At 43.0% G+C, this 18399-nt stretch overlaps 2 protein-coding genes and 1 pseudogene across 11 annotated transcripts in view; 1 reads left to right on the top strand and 2 right to left on the bottom strand.

Moving 5' to 3' along the window:
• Nucleotides 1-590: 590 nt before the first annotated feature.
• Nucleotides 591-11558, bottom strand: PJVK (pejvakin). Of its 4 annotated transcripts, none has more exons than XM_055289865.2 (7): nt 10968-11558; nt 8906-9095; nt 8000-8195; nt 6388-6529; nt 3869-3986; nt 1432-1530; nt 591-896 (listed from the first exon to the last, which is right to left on the bottom strand). In XM_055289865.2, exons 1-7 carry the CDS (start codon nt 10995-10997, stop codon nt 604-606), a joined length of 1068 nt encoding a protein of 355 aa, XP_055145840.1. In that variant the 5' UTR covers nt 10998-11558; the 3' UTR covers nt 591-603. The 4 variants fall into 4 exon arrangements, with proteins under 4 accessions (XP_055145840.1, XP_055145842.1, XP_055145841.1 ...); XM_055289867.2 differs by having other exon boundaries at nt 11069-11558; XM_055289866.2 differs by lacking the exon at nt 1432-1530 and having other exon boundaries at nt 10275-11558.
• LOC129487320 (nuclear migration protein nudC-like) lies at nt 6538-7926 on the bottom strand (annotated as a pseudogene).
• PRKRA (protein activator of interferon induced protein kinase EIF2AK2) overlaps nt 11554-18399 on the top strand; it is a 20655-nt gene continuing 13809 nt past the window's right edge. The window contains exons 1-3 of one of the 7 annotated variants that reach the window (XM_055289860.2): nt 11554-11853; nt 12408-12577; nt 16085-16166. In XM_055289860.2, coding sequence (XP_055145835.2) covers nt 11567-11853; nt 12408-12577; nt 16085-16166 — 539 coding nt within the window. In that variant the 5' untranslated portion in view covers nt 11554-11566. Of the gene's footprint in view, nt 11854-12407; nt 12578-12769; nt 12902-16084; nt 16167-18078; nt 18189-18399 lie in introns of those variants that run through there. The other 6 variants (XM_063644812.1, XM_055289861.2, XM_055289862.1 and 3 more) reach the window with 6 other exon arrangements.

Here is an 18399-nt window from a genome sequence, read left to right as displayed (position 1 = left end):
CAGGCACAGTGGCTCACGCCTGTAAACCCAGCACTTTGGGAGGCCGAGGAAAGTGGATCACAAGGTCAGGAGTTCAAGACCAGCCTGGCCAAGATGGTAAAACTCCGTCTCTACTAAAAATACAAAAAATTAGCCAGGCATGGTGGCAAGCGCCAGTAATTCCAGCTACTCGGGAGGCTGAGGAAGAGAATTGCTTGAACCCAGGAGGCAGAGGTTGCAGTGAGCTGAGATCATGCCACTGTACTCCAGCCTGGGCAACAGAGCAAGGCTCTGTCTCAAAAAAAAAAAAAAAAGTTAACTAAAATGATAGACTACATCCCAAAAATGATTCTAAAGTGACTGGCAAGATTCATAATCTCTATTCTGAATTTTATATGTAAATCTTTTTTGATCTAAACAATGTTATTAATTTTCATGACAACTTAAGAAATAGACACTACTGTCATCATCGCTACTTTATAGATAGGGAATATGATACCCAGACAGGTTAATTTCTTTTTTTCTCATTTTAATTTAACTCATCAAAGCAAATCTAGATAATTTAGGGAAGGTTTGTGGCACAACTGCACCTAAAACACCAACACGGTGTATTCATTTTTCATTTTATTTCATCCTCTTGTGCCAAATATCAAAACAAGGAACTGCATGAAGTCTCACATACTTCTGACCATCAACAGAACACTGAAAGCACCCATAAACTGTCTCCCTTTTGAAGTTCCCCATTCCACAGAGTATGCAAGGCCCTTTGGGAATGTTGTGATTAAGTAAGTTAACTCGGATATGGGTCCCTTCTCTGAGTGAAATATCAGTCATGCTGAGAGGTTTGTCATAGTAGTCAGAAAAAAGATCATCCAAGTAAAGCTGTGAACGAGAAATGACATCCATCACTCTTCTATCTAAAAGGACAAAAACAGAACAGAAATGTGTCAGAAGTGAAAATGAAAAATACATAATGCAAATAGCATTAATAAATATGTGAATCCACTAGTCATGAAATAATTTGGCTTTTTTTTTTTTTTTTTTTTTGAGACAGGGTCTGGCTCTGTCACCCAAGCTGGAGGGCAGTGGCGCAATCTCCACTTACTACAACCTCCGCCTCCCGGGCTCAAGTGATCCTCCTACCTCAGTCTCTCAAGCAGCTAGGACTACAGGTGCACACCACCACAACCAACTAATTTTTTTTCTTTTGTATTCTTTGTACAGATGGGGTTTTCTCACATTGCCCAAACCGGTTTCAAACTTCTGAGTGCTAGCAATCTGCCTGCCCTGGCCTCCCAAAGTGCTGGGATTATAGGCATGAGCCACCGTACCAGCCAGGCTTTTAAATTTAAATTTTTCCTTAACAGATGGGATTACTGAATAGAAAACCTCATGTGTTAAGCCAGGAACGAAAAAAAAAAAGACATTCACAGTACTCTTCAATGGACATACTTCTTTCAAATAGGATATTTCTCAACCTGTACAGCAGTGCAAATGTTGCCGTTTCTTCCCTTTCAAATCCTCCTTTTGACACTGAAGTGACACAAAGGTCTACAAAAAAAATTGTTAGAAAATGTTATAACTTGAATAATTCATATTTTATTGTTTGATGGGGTGATGAATTCTAGTACAAACCATTCATTGTATTTTTTTAAAAGTTAACTTTTACATATTTTTGGAAAAGGTAACATTCACATGGTACAAAATTCATACAAAAAGGAGATACAGTGAAAAATAGGTCTCTGGCCCACCCTGCAACCAGCCACAGTCTTCTACCTCAGGGGCTCAGGGGCACCCATTGTTTAAGTTTCTTATGTTTGCTTCCAGAAATACTCCATATATTTTATAAGCATAAAGAAAGATGTATATATATATGTATGTCTATAAAATTATTTATGCCCAAATAGTTACATATTATACTCAGCTCTTTAAAAATATCTATTAAAAGTATTATATTCTTATTGGCTTCATAGTATTCTCTTGCAAGGATGCACCATTATTTAGTCTCCTTAATGTTGTTTCCAATCTCTTGTTAGTGAGGACTGAATATACTTGCACTCATATCATTTCATATATGTATAAATATATCTGTAGGGTAAATTCCTAGAAGTGGAAGTCCAAATTATATATATATTTTAAATTCTTGTGGATATATCAGTCCATTTACATTCCTCCCAACCATCAATAAAACTGTAAAAACCTAAAGTTATCCAGTTAGAATTTACTTAATAAGGCCTAGTACTTAGAAGCAAAATAGGGTGACTATAGTCAAAATAATGTAATTGTACAGTTTTTTCTCCATCTTAGACTGAGAATTTGTACATTTTTAAATAACTAAAAGAGTATAATCGGATTGTTTGTAACACAAAGGATAAATGCTTGAGGGGATGGATACCCCATTTTCCATGATGCGATTATTATGCACTGCATGCCCGTATCAAAATACCTCATGTATCCCATACATAAATATATATATAATCTACTATGTAGCCACAAAAATTAAAAACATTTTTTTTTTTTTTTTTTTTTTTTTTTTTTTTTTTGAGACGGAGTCTCGCTCTGTCGCCCGCCCAGGCTGGAGTGCAGTGGCACCATCTCCGCTCACTGCAAGCTCCGCCTCCCGGGTTCACGCCATTCTCCTGCCTCAGCCTCTCCGAGTAGCTGGGACTACAGGCGCCCGCCACCACGCCCGGCTAATTTTTTTTTTTGTATTTTTAGTAGAGACAGGGTTTCACCGTGGTCTCGATCTCCTGACCTCATGATCCGCCCGCCTCGGCCTCCCAAAGTGCTGGGATTACAAGCGTGAGCCACCGCGCCCGGCCATATTTTTTTTTTTAAAAATTTACTTAACATGTAGTTTTGTTTTGTTTCTGGACTCCCTATTCCCTCCTCCTACAAAATTGCAGAAATGAACAAAAACAGGTCTAAAAACGTTTGTAAATTACCATGGCTAGGGGCTCCCTTTCCTGATCCCTTGGGCTACACCTGGACTTGTTCCAGTTGGCCAACAGACCTTAAAGACCTGTGAAATGTAGAGACCTAAAGTGAGCTGCACTTAGGTATTATACAAGGTGATAATTTTGGAGGAAGTATTTTTACTTTTTAAAGTTATTTTTTAGGAAGAGTGCAAGGGGAAGCTGGGTCTATGATAAGTAAAACTGAAGTAAGAAAAGCTGTCTTTAGATGTCCTGGTTTGGGCATCCTAACACTTCAGGCATCCTACTATCTACCTACTCTTCTGTTTGCCACCATCAAAAACTACCAATAAGAAGGTCATTTATTATCTCCCCATGTAAGCTAAGGAATACAGATGGCATTTTAGCTCTTATTTATAATGTTAAATGGGGTAGTGGAGAGTTTACAACCTTCACCAAGAAGCAGAAAAGCGGAATGGGGAAGCAGGGAACAGAGGGCCTTTCTCAGCTATTTTGCCCAAGCTAAGATTGACAGTGCTGGCCGGGCGCGGTGGCTCACGCCAGTAATCCCAGCACTTTGGGAGGCCGAGGCAGGCGGATCATGAGGTCAGGAGATTGAGACCATCCTGGCTAACACAGTGAAACCCCGTCTCTACTAAAAATACAAAAAAAAAAAAAATTAGCCGGGCGTGGTGGCAGGTGCCTGTAGTCCCAGCTACTCAGGAGGCTGAGGAAGGAGAATGGTGTGAACCCGGGAGGCGGAGCTTGCAGTAAGCCGAGGTCGCGCCACTGCACTCCAGCCTGGGCGACAGAGCGAGACTCCGTCTCAAAAAAAAAAAAAGGATTGACAGTGCTGAGAGCATCTTCTATAATTGTTAGACACGAGAAATGAGAGAAAAGAGAGAGAGCACATGCCCTATTGAATGCTCCTTAAAAATATAATGATTTGTATTTCATGCAGACCCTTAACTCACCAAAGGCACCATCCAGGTATATGAAGAGTTCAAAAACACTGAAAGCTATGGTTGTATGTGCTGGGAAAACAATAGCTTTGTCCCTTCCCTTGGGATTCTGTTCATCCATAAAGTGAAACTATATTGAATAAATAAATAACATAATTAAGGATCATAACATGTAAGGATAGCTTTCTGGAGAAACGAAACATTTCCTATAATCCTACCAAAAACAAAACAAAAAATTCCCAAGTAAAGAATTATTCTGCTTGAATTAAACCACTTTTTATAGCAGAGATCCAATTGGTCCAACAGAAACTCCTGGTCTATATTAGGAAATACGTCTGCACTTTTCACTTACTTTGGTATTACAGCCCATGATTAGTGCTACCACAACCATAATGCTCTGGAGTAGAAGCCTTTTCTTTTTCAACAGGAACTCTTAGAAAGCAGTGCCAGAGTTAAAGTTTTCAGCCTAGCCTGTCTACCATTCCAAAGCTCTCCAGAGCTTTTAGTAGCTTTCGAAAGCAATCACCAACAATCAAGTAAATGTTTCAGTTTGTGCCTCAAAAATGATCCAATGTTAATCAGAATTTGACAGGCAGCTGAATATACGAAAATAACTTTTATTTGCAAAGACTTGAAAAGATTATCTTTGAACCCTATCTTTCTAACAATTGGTTTTAATCCAATCAAGTCATTATTAGGTGTCACTAAATGACAAAGATAAACAATATCATAATTGAGCTGAAAATTAAACACAGATACTTTTCTAACTTTTTTTTCAGAGACAGGGTCTCTCTCTGTCACCCAGGCTGGAGGGCAGTGGCACAATCATAGCTTACTGTAACCTTGAACTCCTGGCCACTCCTGCATCCTAAAGTGTCCCCGCTAAGTCCTGAGCTCAAACCTGCAAACTGCTGGTTGGACAGGAAGCCTATAGTCAGTCGTCAGCTGAGCCCGTGGCCCCGGGCCCCTAGTTGGGTGGCTGCTGGCCCCAGAGAAGTCCGAAGGCAAAGGGATGGTTTGGAGAAGAGGCTGCTACATCTTCCCCAGCACAATAGCGGTGGGAGGGACCACAGCTTTTCAAAGGCTCCCAGATTCTAAAAGACAATGACCCAAACCCCGCAGTGAGCCCCCTGCCTCAGCCTTCCGAGTAGCTGGGACTATAGGCGTGTGCCACCACACCCAGCTAATTCTTTTATTTTTTGTAGAGACAAGGTCTCATTATTTTGCTCAGGTTGGTCGTGAACTCCAGGTCCCAAGCTGTCTTCCTATCTCAGTCTTCCTAAGCACTGGGATTACAGGCATGATCCACTGCGCCTTGCCGCTAATATTTTTTAAAGGATTTAACTAACTTTGAATAAAGCATGTATGGCCATTGATAATATTAACTTTGAAAAACTATTTGAATATGAAAATATAAATTCAGGCCGGGCGCGGTGGCTCGCGCCTGTAATCCCAGCACTTTGGGAGGCCGAGGCCAGCGGATCACGAGGTCAGCAGATCGAGACCATCCTGGATAACACTGCCGGGCGTGGTGGCAGGCGCTTGTAGTCCCAGCTACTCTGGAGGCTGAGGCAGGAGAATGGTGTGAACCTGGGAGGCGGAGTTTGCAGTGAGCTGAGATCACGCCACTGCACTCCAGCCTGGGGGACAGAGCGAGACTCCATCTCAAAAAAAAATATATATATATATATATATATATAAATTCAGCTTTAAAAAATTCAAAGTGTAAAAACTCGTATCACTTAAAAAAATCAATTCAACTTAAGCACTCAATTTTTATTGTTAAAACAACACTTAAATAGTAATATGAGGGACTCCAGTATGCATGTAATTTCACAAGGATTACTGATTTTGCATTATGTTACACATTTTTTTTTTTTTGGTTGGGGTTTTTGTTTTGTTTTGTTTTTTTGAGACGGAGTCTCACTCTGCCACCCAGGTTACAGTGCAGTGGCACAATCTCGGCTCACTGCAACCTCCACCTCCTGGGTTCAAGCGATTCTTGTGCCTCAGCTTCCTGAGTGGCTTGGGATTACAGGGGTGCACCACCACACCTGGCTAATTTTTGTATTTTCAGTAGAGATGGGGTTTCTCTGTGTTGCCCAACTTGATCTCCAACTCCTGACTGCAAGTGTTCCACCCGCCTCGGCCTCCCAAAATGCTAGGATTACAGGCGTGAGCCACTGTGCCCAGCCAAAAACTGTATCACTTAAAAATAAAATCAATTCAACTCACTCAATTTTTATTCTTAAAACAACACTTAAATAGTAATTTGAGGGACTCCAGTATGCACATAATTTCACAAGGATTACTGTTTTTGCATTATATTACACATCTTTAGAATCCCAAGATTTCGTTTTTTTTTTTTTTATATTCTAGAGCAGACATTGCTGTGCAAAATCCTATACAACTGCAGCTCTTTCATCAGAACATTTCACAAAATACACAAGTCTGAGTAGAAATTCAATACTTAAAAAAATTCCCATGGCAACACTTTAGTTAGTAAGAAAAGCCCAACGAGTGTGGTTTACCCGCATTGCTTCCCCTCGAATTCCAGCATGCACAGACAGTGAGCACTGTCGTGTGGTTCGGATGCTCTCCATGACCACACACAATACTGCCTTTCTGCTGCTCCTTGACTGACGTATCAAGCTGTGGTCAAAGTTAATTTTTCTAAAATAAAGAAGATACATTCACAAGACTCTATAACATCTAATTACACATAATCAAGTACATTTTTTGCTATCATGTGTTATTCATAGTTCACCTAATAGTAAATCAAGGCAATCCTAATAGTCAGAAAATACACCCATAAGAAATGTAATAATTTGTCTTTCCTCTCTATTTCCTTAAAACATGCTTATGCAGAATGTTTCACTCATCTGTTGAAAGTCTGTTGAAGGGGACTCTATTTGTTGCAGAGAGATTGCTGTATTATTTAAATCTAATAATTTAGCAAATGTGTGTAGAGCAAAAGTAATTTTGTGGAACAATTAAAAGTTTTGTTTAAGCCAAGCGATTTTTTTTTTTTAAGCAAATCCTTTTAATGTGTAACAGCAGGCCAATTGGGGAGGACAAGACCCCAAGTCCCGGCCTTTCTCCTGATGCCCTGGGACCTGTGTGCCTGGGCCAGTCCCATACCTGTCCCAAGCCCTGAGGCCCACAAGTCCCAGAGAAGAGTGGGAAAGAAAGTTGGGTGGTTGTAGCTCAGCCCCAAGAGTTCAGGGAGGAAAAAACAGGGGCTAGTTGAATTTAGCCTTGGAAAAATCCATCTCCGGATGCTGATCCATGAACTTCTTCAGAATCTCCTGTTTCTTCTGTTCGTCTGAGGTTGGCAGCCCCATGGACTTCTGTCACTGGTCATAGATCATCTTTTCCACCATGCTGCAAGTCTCACTGTCCAGGTCTGACAGCTTGGAATTCTCAGGGTTAATCTTCTTGGTATTGATCTCAGGGTCACTGGACACCAAGCAGCTCTACCACTCCATATTATTGATCTTCTCCAGATGCACAGTCACCACCTTGCCGTCCTCAATGAGCCATGAGCTCTTCTTCACCTTCACTTCGTTGTAGAGCTCCCCATCGATGATCGCTGGCTGCCCCTTGAGCCCCACCTTGAGGTGCTGCCGCTGGATGTCCACCACCACGTCCTTCCATTTCAGCCGGAAGTTCACATGGAAAGGGACTGCCAGGTCCAGCTCCGACAGGGTCTTGGTCCAGCGGTAATTGGGCAGGTCTGCCCTGTTGCCTAAGTTGGGCTTCAGTTTTCCTTTGTCCTACTCATCTTCCTCCTCCTCATCTTCCTCAGTCTCCTACTTCCCTGGGGAGTCAAGGCTGACATTCTTGAGCTGGGCCTCATGATTCTCTGCATCCTTTTTCTGGTCAGCCTCTAGCTGCAGACTCTCTGCCTCTTCATCAGTTAGCTCCTTGATCTGGGGCCTGAGGTCTCTGACTTAAGACAAGTGATTTTTGATATCTATCCTAATTCAAAGTTTGGATATACTATTAATGTATTTCAAACATATCTAGCAAATTACACTAGTAAAATACAACCTCAATGCTTTAAGCATTCTTTGTAATGAAGTTTATATAGCTGAAGTATTTAATGAAAACACTGAAATATATTAGGATTATTATACTGACCGTGTAGTAATTTCTTTGAGTAATGTTGATACTTCCACTTCATGTTTGGTTACTATACCAAACGAAGCTTTCACTGCAATGGAATCTGATCCAGCAACATTAATCCCAACGTCATTTACAATATGGTTACCTCGCCTTCCATAGAGTGAAACATCTGATTCATCTTCATAATTCAGTAATTGATAAGATGAAATACCTTTATGAGAAGAAACTCAGTATTTTTTAAACGTCTTTATCTTATGTAGATTATATATAGTAACATGTTAATTTACAATTGAAGACTCCATTACCCAAATGTTAGAGAAAGGCAACATGACTCACCAAGATTTAAAGTAGTAATTCAATTAATCTTACAACAAAAAGAAACACATAGCCAGAATTATTAAAAGGAACTCAAATTTTCTATTCAGCCAACAGAACTTCTTAAGCATCAAGATCCACTGGGCAATTAAAAGAAAAATAAGCATTTATAAGCAGTAACTCATTAAAATATCAGCTTATTATATAACCTACCCTTCAAATACATTTCAGTTTATCAATTGTAATAATTGAATTGTAAAAAATAAATACAAATTATTTTCATCTCATTTGACCATATAACATAGGTAAGCCCAAATATTATCCCATTTTATAGATGAAGAAATATGTCATATTCTAAGTTGATTTGGTTAAAACAATTTATAAAATAATTGATAGATTTGAAAATTATTTGACCAATAAGAGATTTGATATTATATAAACTTTTGGCATTGTTAATCTTAATAATGTTATTATACTACCATCATAATAAAAGTTGCTTTAATCATTGAAAATGTGTATTACTAACGTCAGTAGCATATATGACCTATGTTTAGGTTGCCAATAATACAGATGAATGAGTTGGCACTCCCAAACATTTAAACTTACCAGCTGAAATTTCTCTGTCTCCTAGGAGAATATCTTTCAGTGTAAAAGGTGTTGAAGTAAATTTATATCTAGGAAACAGAAAGCATCGCTTCTTTTTTACCACCAGACTTAGAGGTTGATATCTGTCAGCTTCACTGAGGCTTGGAACAGGAACTAATCTCCCTCCATCTCCAACTTGCTTGACAAAGCTCTTGGTAGCAGCAGCAAACATATTAAAATCAAAACGTCATCAACTGCAACCCCCAGATAAATCCATTTTTAAAGAGGAAAATCAGGCACAAAATTAAGCATTGCTTGTTTTTAAATATAATCATACATCTTAAAAATACAAAGCATGGCTTCACCAAGTAGTTTACCACTGTATAATTCACTGCCTCCGCTCATGTGCTCAGGTAATGAATTATAGATCAACGGTGTAAAATGATATGCTAAGAGCATGTTTAATTTGGAATGGCAGGCTATAGCACTGAAATATACACAGAAGACTAATAACGTAAAAATATGACCAATGTCTATGATAAGGATCACAGTAGATAGTGATTTGCCATTGGCAATGGGCCAATTTTAAGGGAAGCATATAGCGCTGTGGGAAGCAATGCAATTTAGGCACTAACGATAGTCCTGGATAGAATCTACAGTGGACCTAGTCCAAAGGGAATTCCTTTACAAGTCCACCACTGGAATTTTGGCAACACGAAAGTGCTGTTTTGAATCCTCATGGCATACAGTTCATTGAGCATTCCATTCATTTTCCATCTTATATGCTTACAAAACTTGTGTTTAATATTAAATATGAATTCACAGATATAAACAATTATATGTAGATATTTATTTAAAAAATAAAGCCACATTACATATAAGTAACCAAGTAACTATATAAACTATTACCTAGTGGTTTCTTACTCTGAAGTTGGGCACACAGACTCTATCTCTTTGAAATGGAGTCCTGCTCCATCTTTTTGTTTCTTTTTTTTTTTTTTTTTTTGAGACAGAGTCTCGCTCTGTCACCCAGGCTGGAGTGCAGTGGCGCGATCTCGGCTCACTGCATGCTCCGCCTCCCGGGTTCACGCCATTCTCCTGCCTCAGCCTCTCCGAGTAGCTGGGACTACAGGCGCCCGCCACCACGCCCGGCTAATTTTTTGTATTTTTAGTAGAGACGGGGTTTCACGGTCTTAGCCAGGGTGGCCTCGATCTCCTGACCTCGTGATCCGCCCGCCTCGGCCTCCCAAAGTGCTGGGATTACAAGCGTGAGCCACCGCGCCCGGCCTTCTTTTTGTTCATTATTATCCCAGCTACTCAACCTTTAAGAAGAGCTATATAAAGTTCTGGCCTGTTTTTAAGTAATTTTGTGGCAAAAAATGAATTTTACCTGAGTGCTGAAATGTTTTGCCATAGGTGTTAGGCGGAGTTCATATATTTTGAAATAGTGACTATGTAGCCCTTCCAATAAGATATCCATTAAAACAGTGATGGATAGTAATCTATATACATACATATATAGACGGAGAGGAAGAAAGAATAGGCTCTAATTAAAGCATCAAATGATATAATTTGATTAGATTCTGAACATCTTTCACTTGTTTTCAAGCATCCAGGGCTCACATGCTAACAAAACAACAAACCGCTTTTTTTTTTGATAACGGAGTCACTCTGTCGCCCAGGCTGGATGGAGTGCAGTGGCGCGATCTCGGCTCACTGCAACATCTGCCTCCCGGGTTCAAGCGATTCTCCTGCCTTAGCCCCCCGAGTAGGTGGGATTACGGGCGCATGCCACCACGCCCGGCTAATTTTTCTATTTTTAGTAGAGACAGGGTTTCACCATGTTGGCCAGGCTGGTCTCGAACTCCTCTTACTTCAGGCGATCCGCCCGCCTCGGCCTCCTAAAGTGCTGGGATTACAGGCGTAAGCCACCGCGCCCGGCCATAAATCACTTTTAATAATATCCTTTCGTACGAATAGCATTGTGCAAGCAATCTTCCATAACACCGAGTAAGCACGGGGGGGCATTTCTGCTAGTGCCTAGCAAGTCCCTGGAGAAGCGACACGACATCTAATGGCCCACCAAAGGTGCTGCATCCCAGGCAAACGCCATTACAACCGACTACACAGGTCCCCGGAAAGACCTTCGTTTACTCCTAACGTGTTTTGCTGGGATGCACTGACCCAGCGTTCCATCTCGCGACGAAAGCCCAGAAGACAAAGGAGCCCGCTTGGCGGAAGGGGTGGGGGTGTTTGGACGTCCCCGCGTGTTCCGAAACACAGGGCTCGGGGACCCGAAGAGCCCACCGCAGCCCCCTGGAGTGTATATATCCGGGGTCTCAAGCTTCAGGACCAGGCCCGGGAGACTCCCTGGAATTCTGCCTTCGGAATTTTAAAATCTTTTTCTTAAAGTGACCCAGCCCCCAATCCGTCCTCCCCACAAAGGCTTCACTTTAGGCCTCAACGACCCTAGATCCACGCCGGACAATCCCTCTCTCCCGGCAAAAAACGGCCTCCTGCTAAGGACAAAGAACTGCGGCCTAGGGGCCAGTTACTGCAGGCTGGTCAGGGCCGGCAGGGGCGGGTGCGGAGAATCCCCGGTAGCCCAATGCCTGTGTCCAGGCGGGAGCAGGGCGGAAAGGGGGCGGACCCTGGAAGGGACAGGGGCGGAGTTGGGCCGGGATGGAGGCCCGCAGCGGAGCAGCGAGGGGGCGTAGCCGGAGCTACGCCACCAAGGCTCCGCCCCCGCCCTGCCCGCCCCCTCGCTGGAGGAACGCAAGCAGGAGGCGGGGGAGTCGGAGGAGGTGGCGGCGCTGGAGCTCCTCCTGGGGAACAGCGACCCGGGGAGCGAGCACGTCGCTCCGCACCGCTCTTCCTCCAGCCGCTGAGCCGTCCCTTCTCGCCATGTCCCAGAGCAGGCACCGCGCCGAGGCCCCGCCGCTGGAGCGCGAGGACAGTGGGACCTTCAGGTCAGCGTGCGGGCAGTCAGGGCCCCAGGGCCGGGAGCGTTGGGCGGCGGGGCCGGGGCGCGGGGAACCGGCCCTCCAGAGGCATTCTGGGTAAAGCCCTGCCCGGCGCCCACGCCTCCGCGGCTGTGGGTGCTCGGCCCCGCCCTCTCGGCGGCGAGGGTTGGGGTCTGCGGCCGGGCCCCGCCTCTCTCGTGGCCACCGGCGGCGCGCGGGGCGGGCGGAGGTGGCGCGCGGTCGTCGCGCCCGGGAAGGGATCGTCAGGTTTGTCTTGAGAGGCTGCGGCGCTGCTGCCAGCCCTGTTCGGTTGAGAATCTCTCCTACCCGCATTCAAGTGCTCTCTCTAAAGACCTTGCTCACCCCGTCTGCCCCTGCGGGGTGACTGCCGCAGCGGGGCCAGAAGACAGGTGCGCCCCAGCCTCGCCAGCTCTGGCCCTGGCCGCCGGGGAACTCGGCGCCTCCCTCGTCACCGTCGGTGGCGGTTAAAACTGGCCTCTACGCTTCTGCTTCAATCTCCAATTTGGCATGCAAAGCACACCTTTTTGTGGTTTTTACAGTTTGGGGAAGATGATAACAGCTAAGCCAGGGAAAACACCGATTCAGGTATTACACGAATACGGCATGAAGACCAAGAACATCCCAGTTTATGAATGTGAAAGATCTGATGTGCAAATACACGTGCCCACTTTCACCTTCAGAGTAACCGTTGGTGACATAACCTGCACAGGTCTGTATACACAGTTAACCTGGATGACCGAGTGGGTTGGCAGTCAATACTTGGTGTTGCTTTTCAGTTCGGAAAAGTTCTCTTTTTGCCAGACAGCTGTGAGTAACAGGCTCTGAAACCGAGACCTCTCATCTCAGGTCGTTAGGGCTTTCCAGCTGCATCTGATTCTCTTCCTAATTTTCTCTTCCCCAGATACCAAGGAAGCTCAGAAACTAAAAAGTTACCCAGCCATCCTGCACGGCTCTTCTCATACCCTAGGATCCTCCTAGGGTTCTTCTAAGAATTAGAGGGAAGCAGGAAAGGTTTTGGAGCAGTCATAGCTGGGTCAGTAGGTACTGTGAAGTTTCATAGATTATAGCAGATGCCAGGAGGCATGACCCCAGAATTTTCTGAGCGTCTCTCCTCTCTGTATGGACTCATCTGGCACTTTAGGTCCATTGTGCCACTTTTGATTCTGTATCCAAACAAAATAAAGGGGAGAAGGTCCTCATATATTACATAATAACTTCTAGTTTTCGAAACTGAACAGATATTTTGTATATTATCCACTTTTTAAACAAGAAGAAACAGGTTCAGAGAGATTATAAGTAACATGCGTATAGCAATGAAGTCACATAGCAATGAAATTTTAAAGTTCATGCCTTCTTTTGGTCTATGAGCTTGAGCAAATCATAACTAAAGTTGCTCATTTGTAAATGTGGACATTATTTTTCTTATGTATCTATTTAATTGCAAACACAGAAAACATTGGATGCTAAATTTAATTTGGAAGAATGCCAAGAAAAAAAATTAGTAGGAAGGCTCAAGTTCTACCATCTGGTAAATCTGAAGGCAGCATTTGTTTGTGTCCCTGGAAGTTTGGAGTCCTTTAATTGACGCCACTTTAAGAAAAGTTTAAAACTTTTTTGTGTGAGGCAGTTAGATTGTAGGTGCTGGCCGGAAGGGTCCCCATGGGAACCATAGAGTCAACACTGCATTACTTACTTTAGCTAGTCTATTTCTAGATAATCAGGAAGAATTCAAGAAAAGGGAGGGTTTTTCCCTCTCAATGTGTTTTAGACCCCAAATTAACAACCTATGGCAACCATTCTGCCTACGCCCTCTTCTCACACTACCATGGCTTCCTGTGCAAGCTTATCTGCCTCAATGGCTTCTGATACTTTCTAAAGGCTAATATTCTGAAATGTCTGTCTACATCCCAAGCCCAGTTACAGAATAGTGTATCAGTCTGTGCTTGCTGAGCATCTTTGCTTGGATGACACAGAGGCCCCTCAAGCCTCTCATTGTGCCAAACTGAATCCATCTTTTCCCTCAAACCCATTCTTCCTGCATTCCCTTTCTATGTAAAGGCTCCACAGTCGCCTAGTTCAGTAGAAATGTGGGTTTTGTCTTCCTAACTACTTCCCGTCTCTCTCCCTCTTGTCCAGTCTGTTATTAAACTCTATCCATTGGAGTTTAATAATCCACTAAATATCCATTGAATCTGTCTGCTTCTCTCTTCTGGCCATTGCTACTGCCTAGGCCACCATCATCTCTCACTTGGATTGTAGCTGCAGTCTTGTAGCTACACGTTTACCTTCTAGTCTTGTGATGTCCTTTTGTCACGTAACAACCAGTGTTCATTCTTTTTTTTTGAGACAGGGTTTCACTCTGTCACCCAGGCTGGAGTGCAGTGGCATGATCATAGCTTACTGCAGCCTCAATCTCCTGGACTGGAGCAATCCTCCTGCCTCAGCCTCCCAAGTAGCTGGGACTACAGGTGCACGCCACCATGCCCAGCTAATTTTTCTGATTTTTAGTAGAGACAAGGTCTCACTGCATTGCCTAGGCTGGTCTTGAACTCTTGACGTCAAGCAGTCTTCCCACCTCAGCCTCTTAAAGTGTTGGGATTACAGGCGTGAGCCACCTCACCCACCCTTAATAACCAGTGTTCTTTCTAGCATTCATATGTCTTCCTCGTCTCAAAATCCATTCAGTGGTTTCCCTCTAACCCTCTGGATAAATACATGTTTTTTGTTTGTTTGTTTGTTTCCAAGACGGAGTTTCACTCTTATGCCCAGACTGGAGTGAAGTGGTGCAATCTCGGCTCACTGCAACCTCCGCCCCCCCGGGTTCAAGCGATTCTCCTGCCTCAGCCTCCTGAGTAGCTAGGATTACAGGCGCCCGCCACCACGCCCGGCTAATTTTTGTATTTTTAGTAGAGACGGGGTTTCGCCATGTTGGCCAGGCTAGTCTCGAACTCCTGACCTTAGGTGATCCACCCGCCTCAGCCTCCTAAAGTGCTAGGATTACAGGCGTGAGCCACCATGCCCAGCCCAATACCATGTTTCTTAACATGACTTACAGCCTTGCTTCTTACACTTTAAAAAAGCTCTTAACACTTTAGCCAAAGCCAACTACTTGGGATTCTTGAGAACATTGTGTTGTATGTTGCCTTTGAGCCTTTGCAGGTGCTCTTTTTCTCTGCCTAGAATGCTCTTCCTACTACTCCCCCATCTCTCTTCACTTTATTAGCTGTTACTCATTATTTAGGTCTCCATTTAGTTATCTCTTCCTTCATGAAACCTTTCTGAATCCTTACAAAGAGTACGAGAGCCGCTGCTTTTATGTACTCCCCTACAGCCTGCACTTAGGCTTGTCGTAACATATCCCCATTCCATACTTCAGGTGCCTATTAACAGACAAAAATCCCACACTAGTCTGTTGGCTCTTGAGGGCAGGGACCCTGTATGCTATATCCCTAATACCTCTGTTAGCAGATAAATATATGGTTTGTGTGTCTTCTCACACTTGAAGGCCACACTTGAAACATATTCCATGAGGGTATGGGAGTTTGAACTTAAAAGGAAAAAGATGGAATTTATCATTTGCCATTGTGATTGCTTACTGAAATTAGACGTCAGTCTTATCCCTGTCCCAACTTAGCTACCCATGCAGAAGATACAGACTGTCCAGAAGATACATAACAAGCTGTCACCTTATTCCATAAAACTCTTTCCTGTTGTACCCAACACATAATCATGACTGCTCAGCCTAGCAGAGCAGTTTGATACGTTAGAGGACAGGCTGTCAGAATAAAATTATGCACATTTTGCTATCAAACAATTCTGCTGTAAATGGTTCCTTTAAAAGAAACTTCTTGCTGCAGAAGAATTTCCCCTCCAGGAATAAAGGAAGAGTAAAATACTAAGCTGCATTTCTTCAGAGGTGTGACATGGTCTACTTTATTACCATGTTATGTAATAAACATATGTAATGTAGAAATAAGGATTTTTATGCAGGTATGCATAGAATTAAATATATAGAACTTTAAAAGTTATTTTTTAAAATATTTTTCACATGGTGAATATTTTATTACAGTATATAACCACATATAGTACATATTTTTATTACCTAGTATGTGTATGTAAAATCTATAGTGACTTTGTTTTGTGTATTGAAAACATCTTTGTAAGCTGCACATTTTTTGTAGGAGATAAAGACTTCTTTTTTTAAATCTTAATTCAGGTGAAGGTACAAGTAAGAAGCTGGCGAAACATAGAGCTGCAGAGGCTGCCATAAACATTTTGAAAGCCAATGCAAGTATTTGGTGAGCTAAATTTCTTTGTATTCAGCAGCTCAAAAATATTATGGCTGAGGTAAGATTAAAAATTTGAACATGCTGGCCGGGCGCCATGGCTCACGCCTGTAATCCCAGCACTTTGGGAGGCCGAGGCGGGCCGGTGGCGGGTGCCTGTAGTCCCAGCTACTGGGGAGGCTGAGGCAGGAGAATGGCGTGAACCCGGGAGGTGGAGCTTGCAGTGGCCAAGATAGTGCCACTGCAGTCCGGCCTGGGCAAAAAAGCAAGACTCCGTCTCCAAAAAAAAAAAAAAAAAATTTGAACATGCTTACAAAGCAACAAAGTGAACAGTTGTTAGCATCCTACCTCTCAAATTCTATTTCCTTATGAAAACTTATCATCCATTAAAGAAAACTTTATCCAATCAAATCCAGCAATTAGCTATTAAATGAAGGCGCTCATGAACTAGGCTTTACTGTTTTTTTTTTAAATGGGATACAACAGTAGAAAATCAGTGCTGCTTGTAAATATTAACATTTTGTATTTAGACTTTTATTATTTCTACATTGAAGAAAACAAAGTGTGAGATGGAGAAAGATCCACTAAAAGTACTCTTTTGGGAATTCTAATTTTGAAGAAGCAGGCAGAGGTTTTCTTTTATTATATAATATATACCAAAAGAAGAGAATGTTAAGTGGGATATTCATTCTTGACATATCTTTCCAAAGTAAGATTTTTTTACTACTTTAGGTGTTTCTAGATAGAATATTGGTCCTGGAGCATCTCACATATTAAAGCAGTGTCCACTGGGTGCACTGTGGAGCTTGGCATGCTTTCACGTTCTTCTTGTGCGTACACTCACATGTGCCTGAAGTACGATCTGTGTAATCAGTTTATAGTTGACAGTAGAGACCCAGGGAATTTGGGATGGGTTTTTTGTTCCCTAGTCGTAGAAAGGCTTTTGGATTAGGGGTGTAGTTAGGTTCTCATGTAGTATTCCTCTCTTTTTGTAAATCATTCTAAACTGTTTGGGTAGTTTAGAACTAACCAGTGACATGGCAACCCTCTAGATAAGCAGCTGCCCAAGACAAGCCTTGCATTTCACAAGATGATGCTTGATTCTCTAGGGTCATGCATTATAATTGATCTATGCCAGGCTGGGCGGGGTGGCTCACGCCTGTGATCCCAGCACTTTGGGAGGCTGAGGTGGGTGGATCACTTGAGGCCAGGAGTTCAAGACCAGCCTGGCCAACATGGCAAAACCCCGTCTCTACTAAAAATACAGAAACTAGCCAGGCATGGTGGCAGGTGCCTGTATGTAATCCCAGCTACTTGGGTGGCTGAGGCACAAAAATCGCTTGAACCCAGGAGGCGGAGATTGCAGTAAGCTAAGATTGTGCCCCTGCACTCCAGCCTGTGAAACCCTGCCTCAAAGAAAAACAAGGCCAGGCATGGTGGCTTACACCTGTAATCCCAGCACTTTGGGAGGCCAAGGTGGGCAGATCACTTGAGTCAGGAGTTCGAGACCAGCCTGGCCAACATGGTGAAACCCCGTCTCTACTAAAAATACAAAAAATTAGCCTTGTGTGGTGGAACGCTCCTGTAATCCCAGCTACTTGGGAGGCTGAGACACGAGAATCCCTTGGACCCAGTAGGCAGAGGTTGCAGTGAGCCAGGATCATGCCATTGCACTCCAGCCTGGGCAGCAGAGCAAGACTGTCTCCAAACAAACAAAAAAAAGACATGCCAAATGACATGGCAGGTATTGGGTTCTCCCCCACTGGTGATGGCCATGCTGTTTCTGTACAGCCTGAAGGTGAACCCAACCATTAAGTACATTTGTAGAAATGAGGGGTATGGAGTGTCCTTTCTGCATCTTGGCACTTCACTTTTGTCAGCAAAAAAAGCTAACAAACTTTACTATATGTGTGCTTCTTGACAGATAAAATGGGAATTACTAAGCTGTAATCAGGCCTAAAGTGGCCTGACTTAATACAGAGACTTTCTCACTTCTCCATCACAATTATTTGGGTAGCTTCGGCATGCAGCATTGTAAGTGAATACTCATATCTCATCAGCCTATGTAAAGCTTGAAATTCTCACAGTTGGAAAAAAAAAAACCTTGAGGAAGTGGCAATAACTAAACCTCACTTGTCATGGAAAAATGACTCCAGTTGCCTAGGTGGTAGTAACCTTGAAATGCCGCTTATTCAATTTTAAGTACTGACCTGCTAAGTAACTAGTAATTCCAAACTCCCTAGAA

The sequence above is a fragment of the Symphalangus syndactylus genome, chromosome 8, assembly GCF_028878055.3.
Source record: "Symphalangus syndactylus isolate Jambi chromosome 8, NHGRI_mSymSyn1-v2.1_pri, whole genome shotgun sequence".
In the NCBI taxonomy this organism is placed as follows: Eukaryota; Metazoa; Chordata; class Mammalia; order Primates; family Hylobatidae; genus Symphalangus; species Symphalangus syndactylus.
The sequence above is the reverse complement of the archived record's forward strand: the minus strand, read 5'-3'. Positions and strand labels throughout refer to the sequence as shown.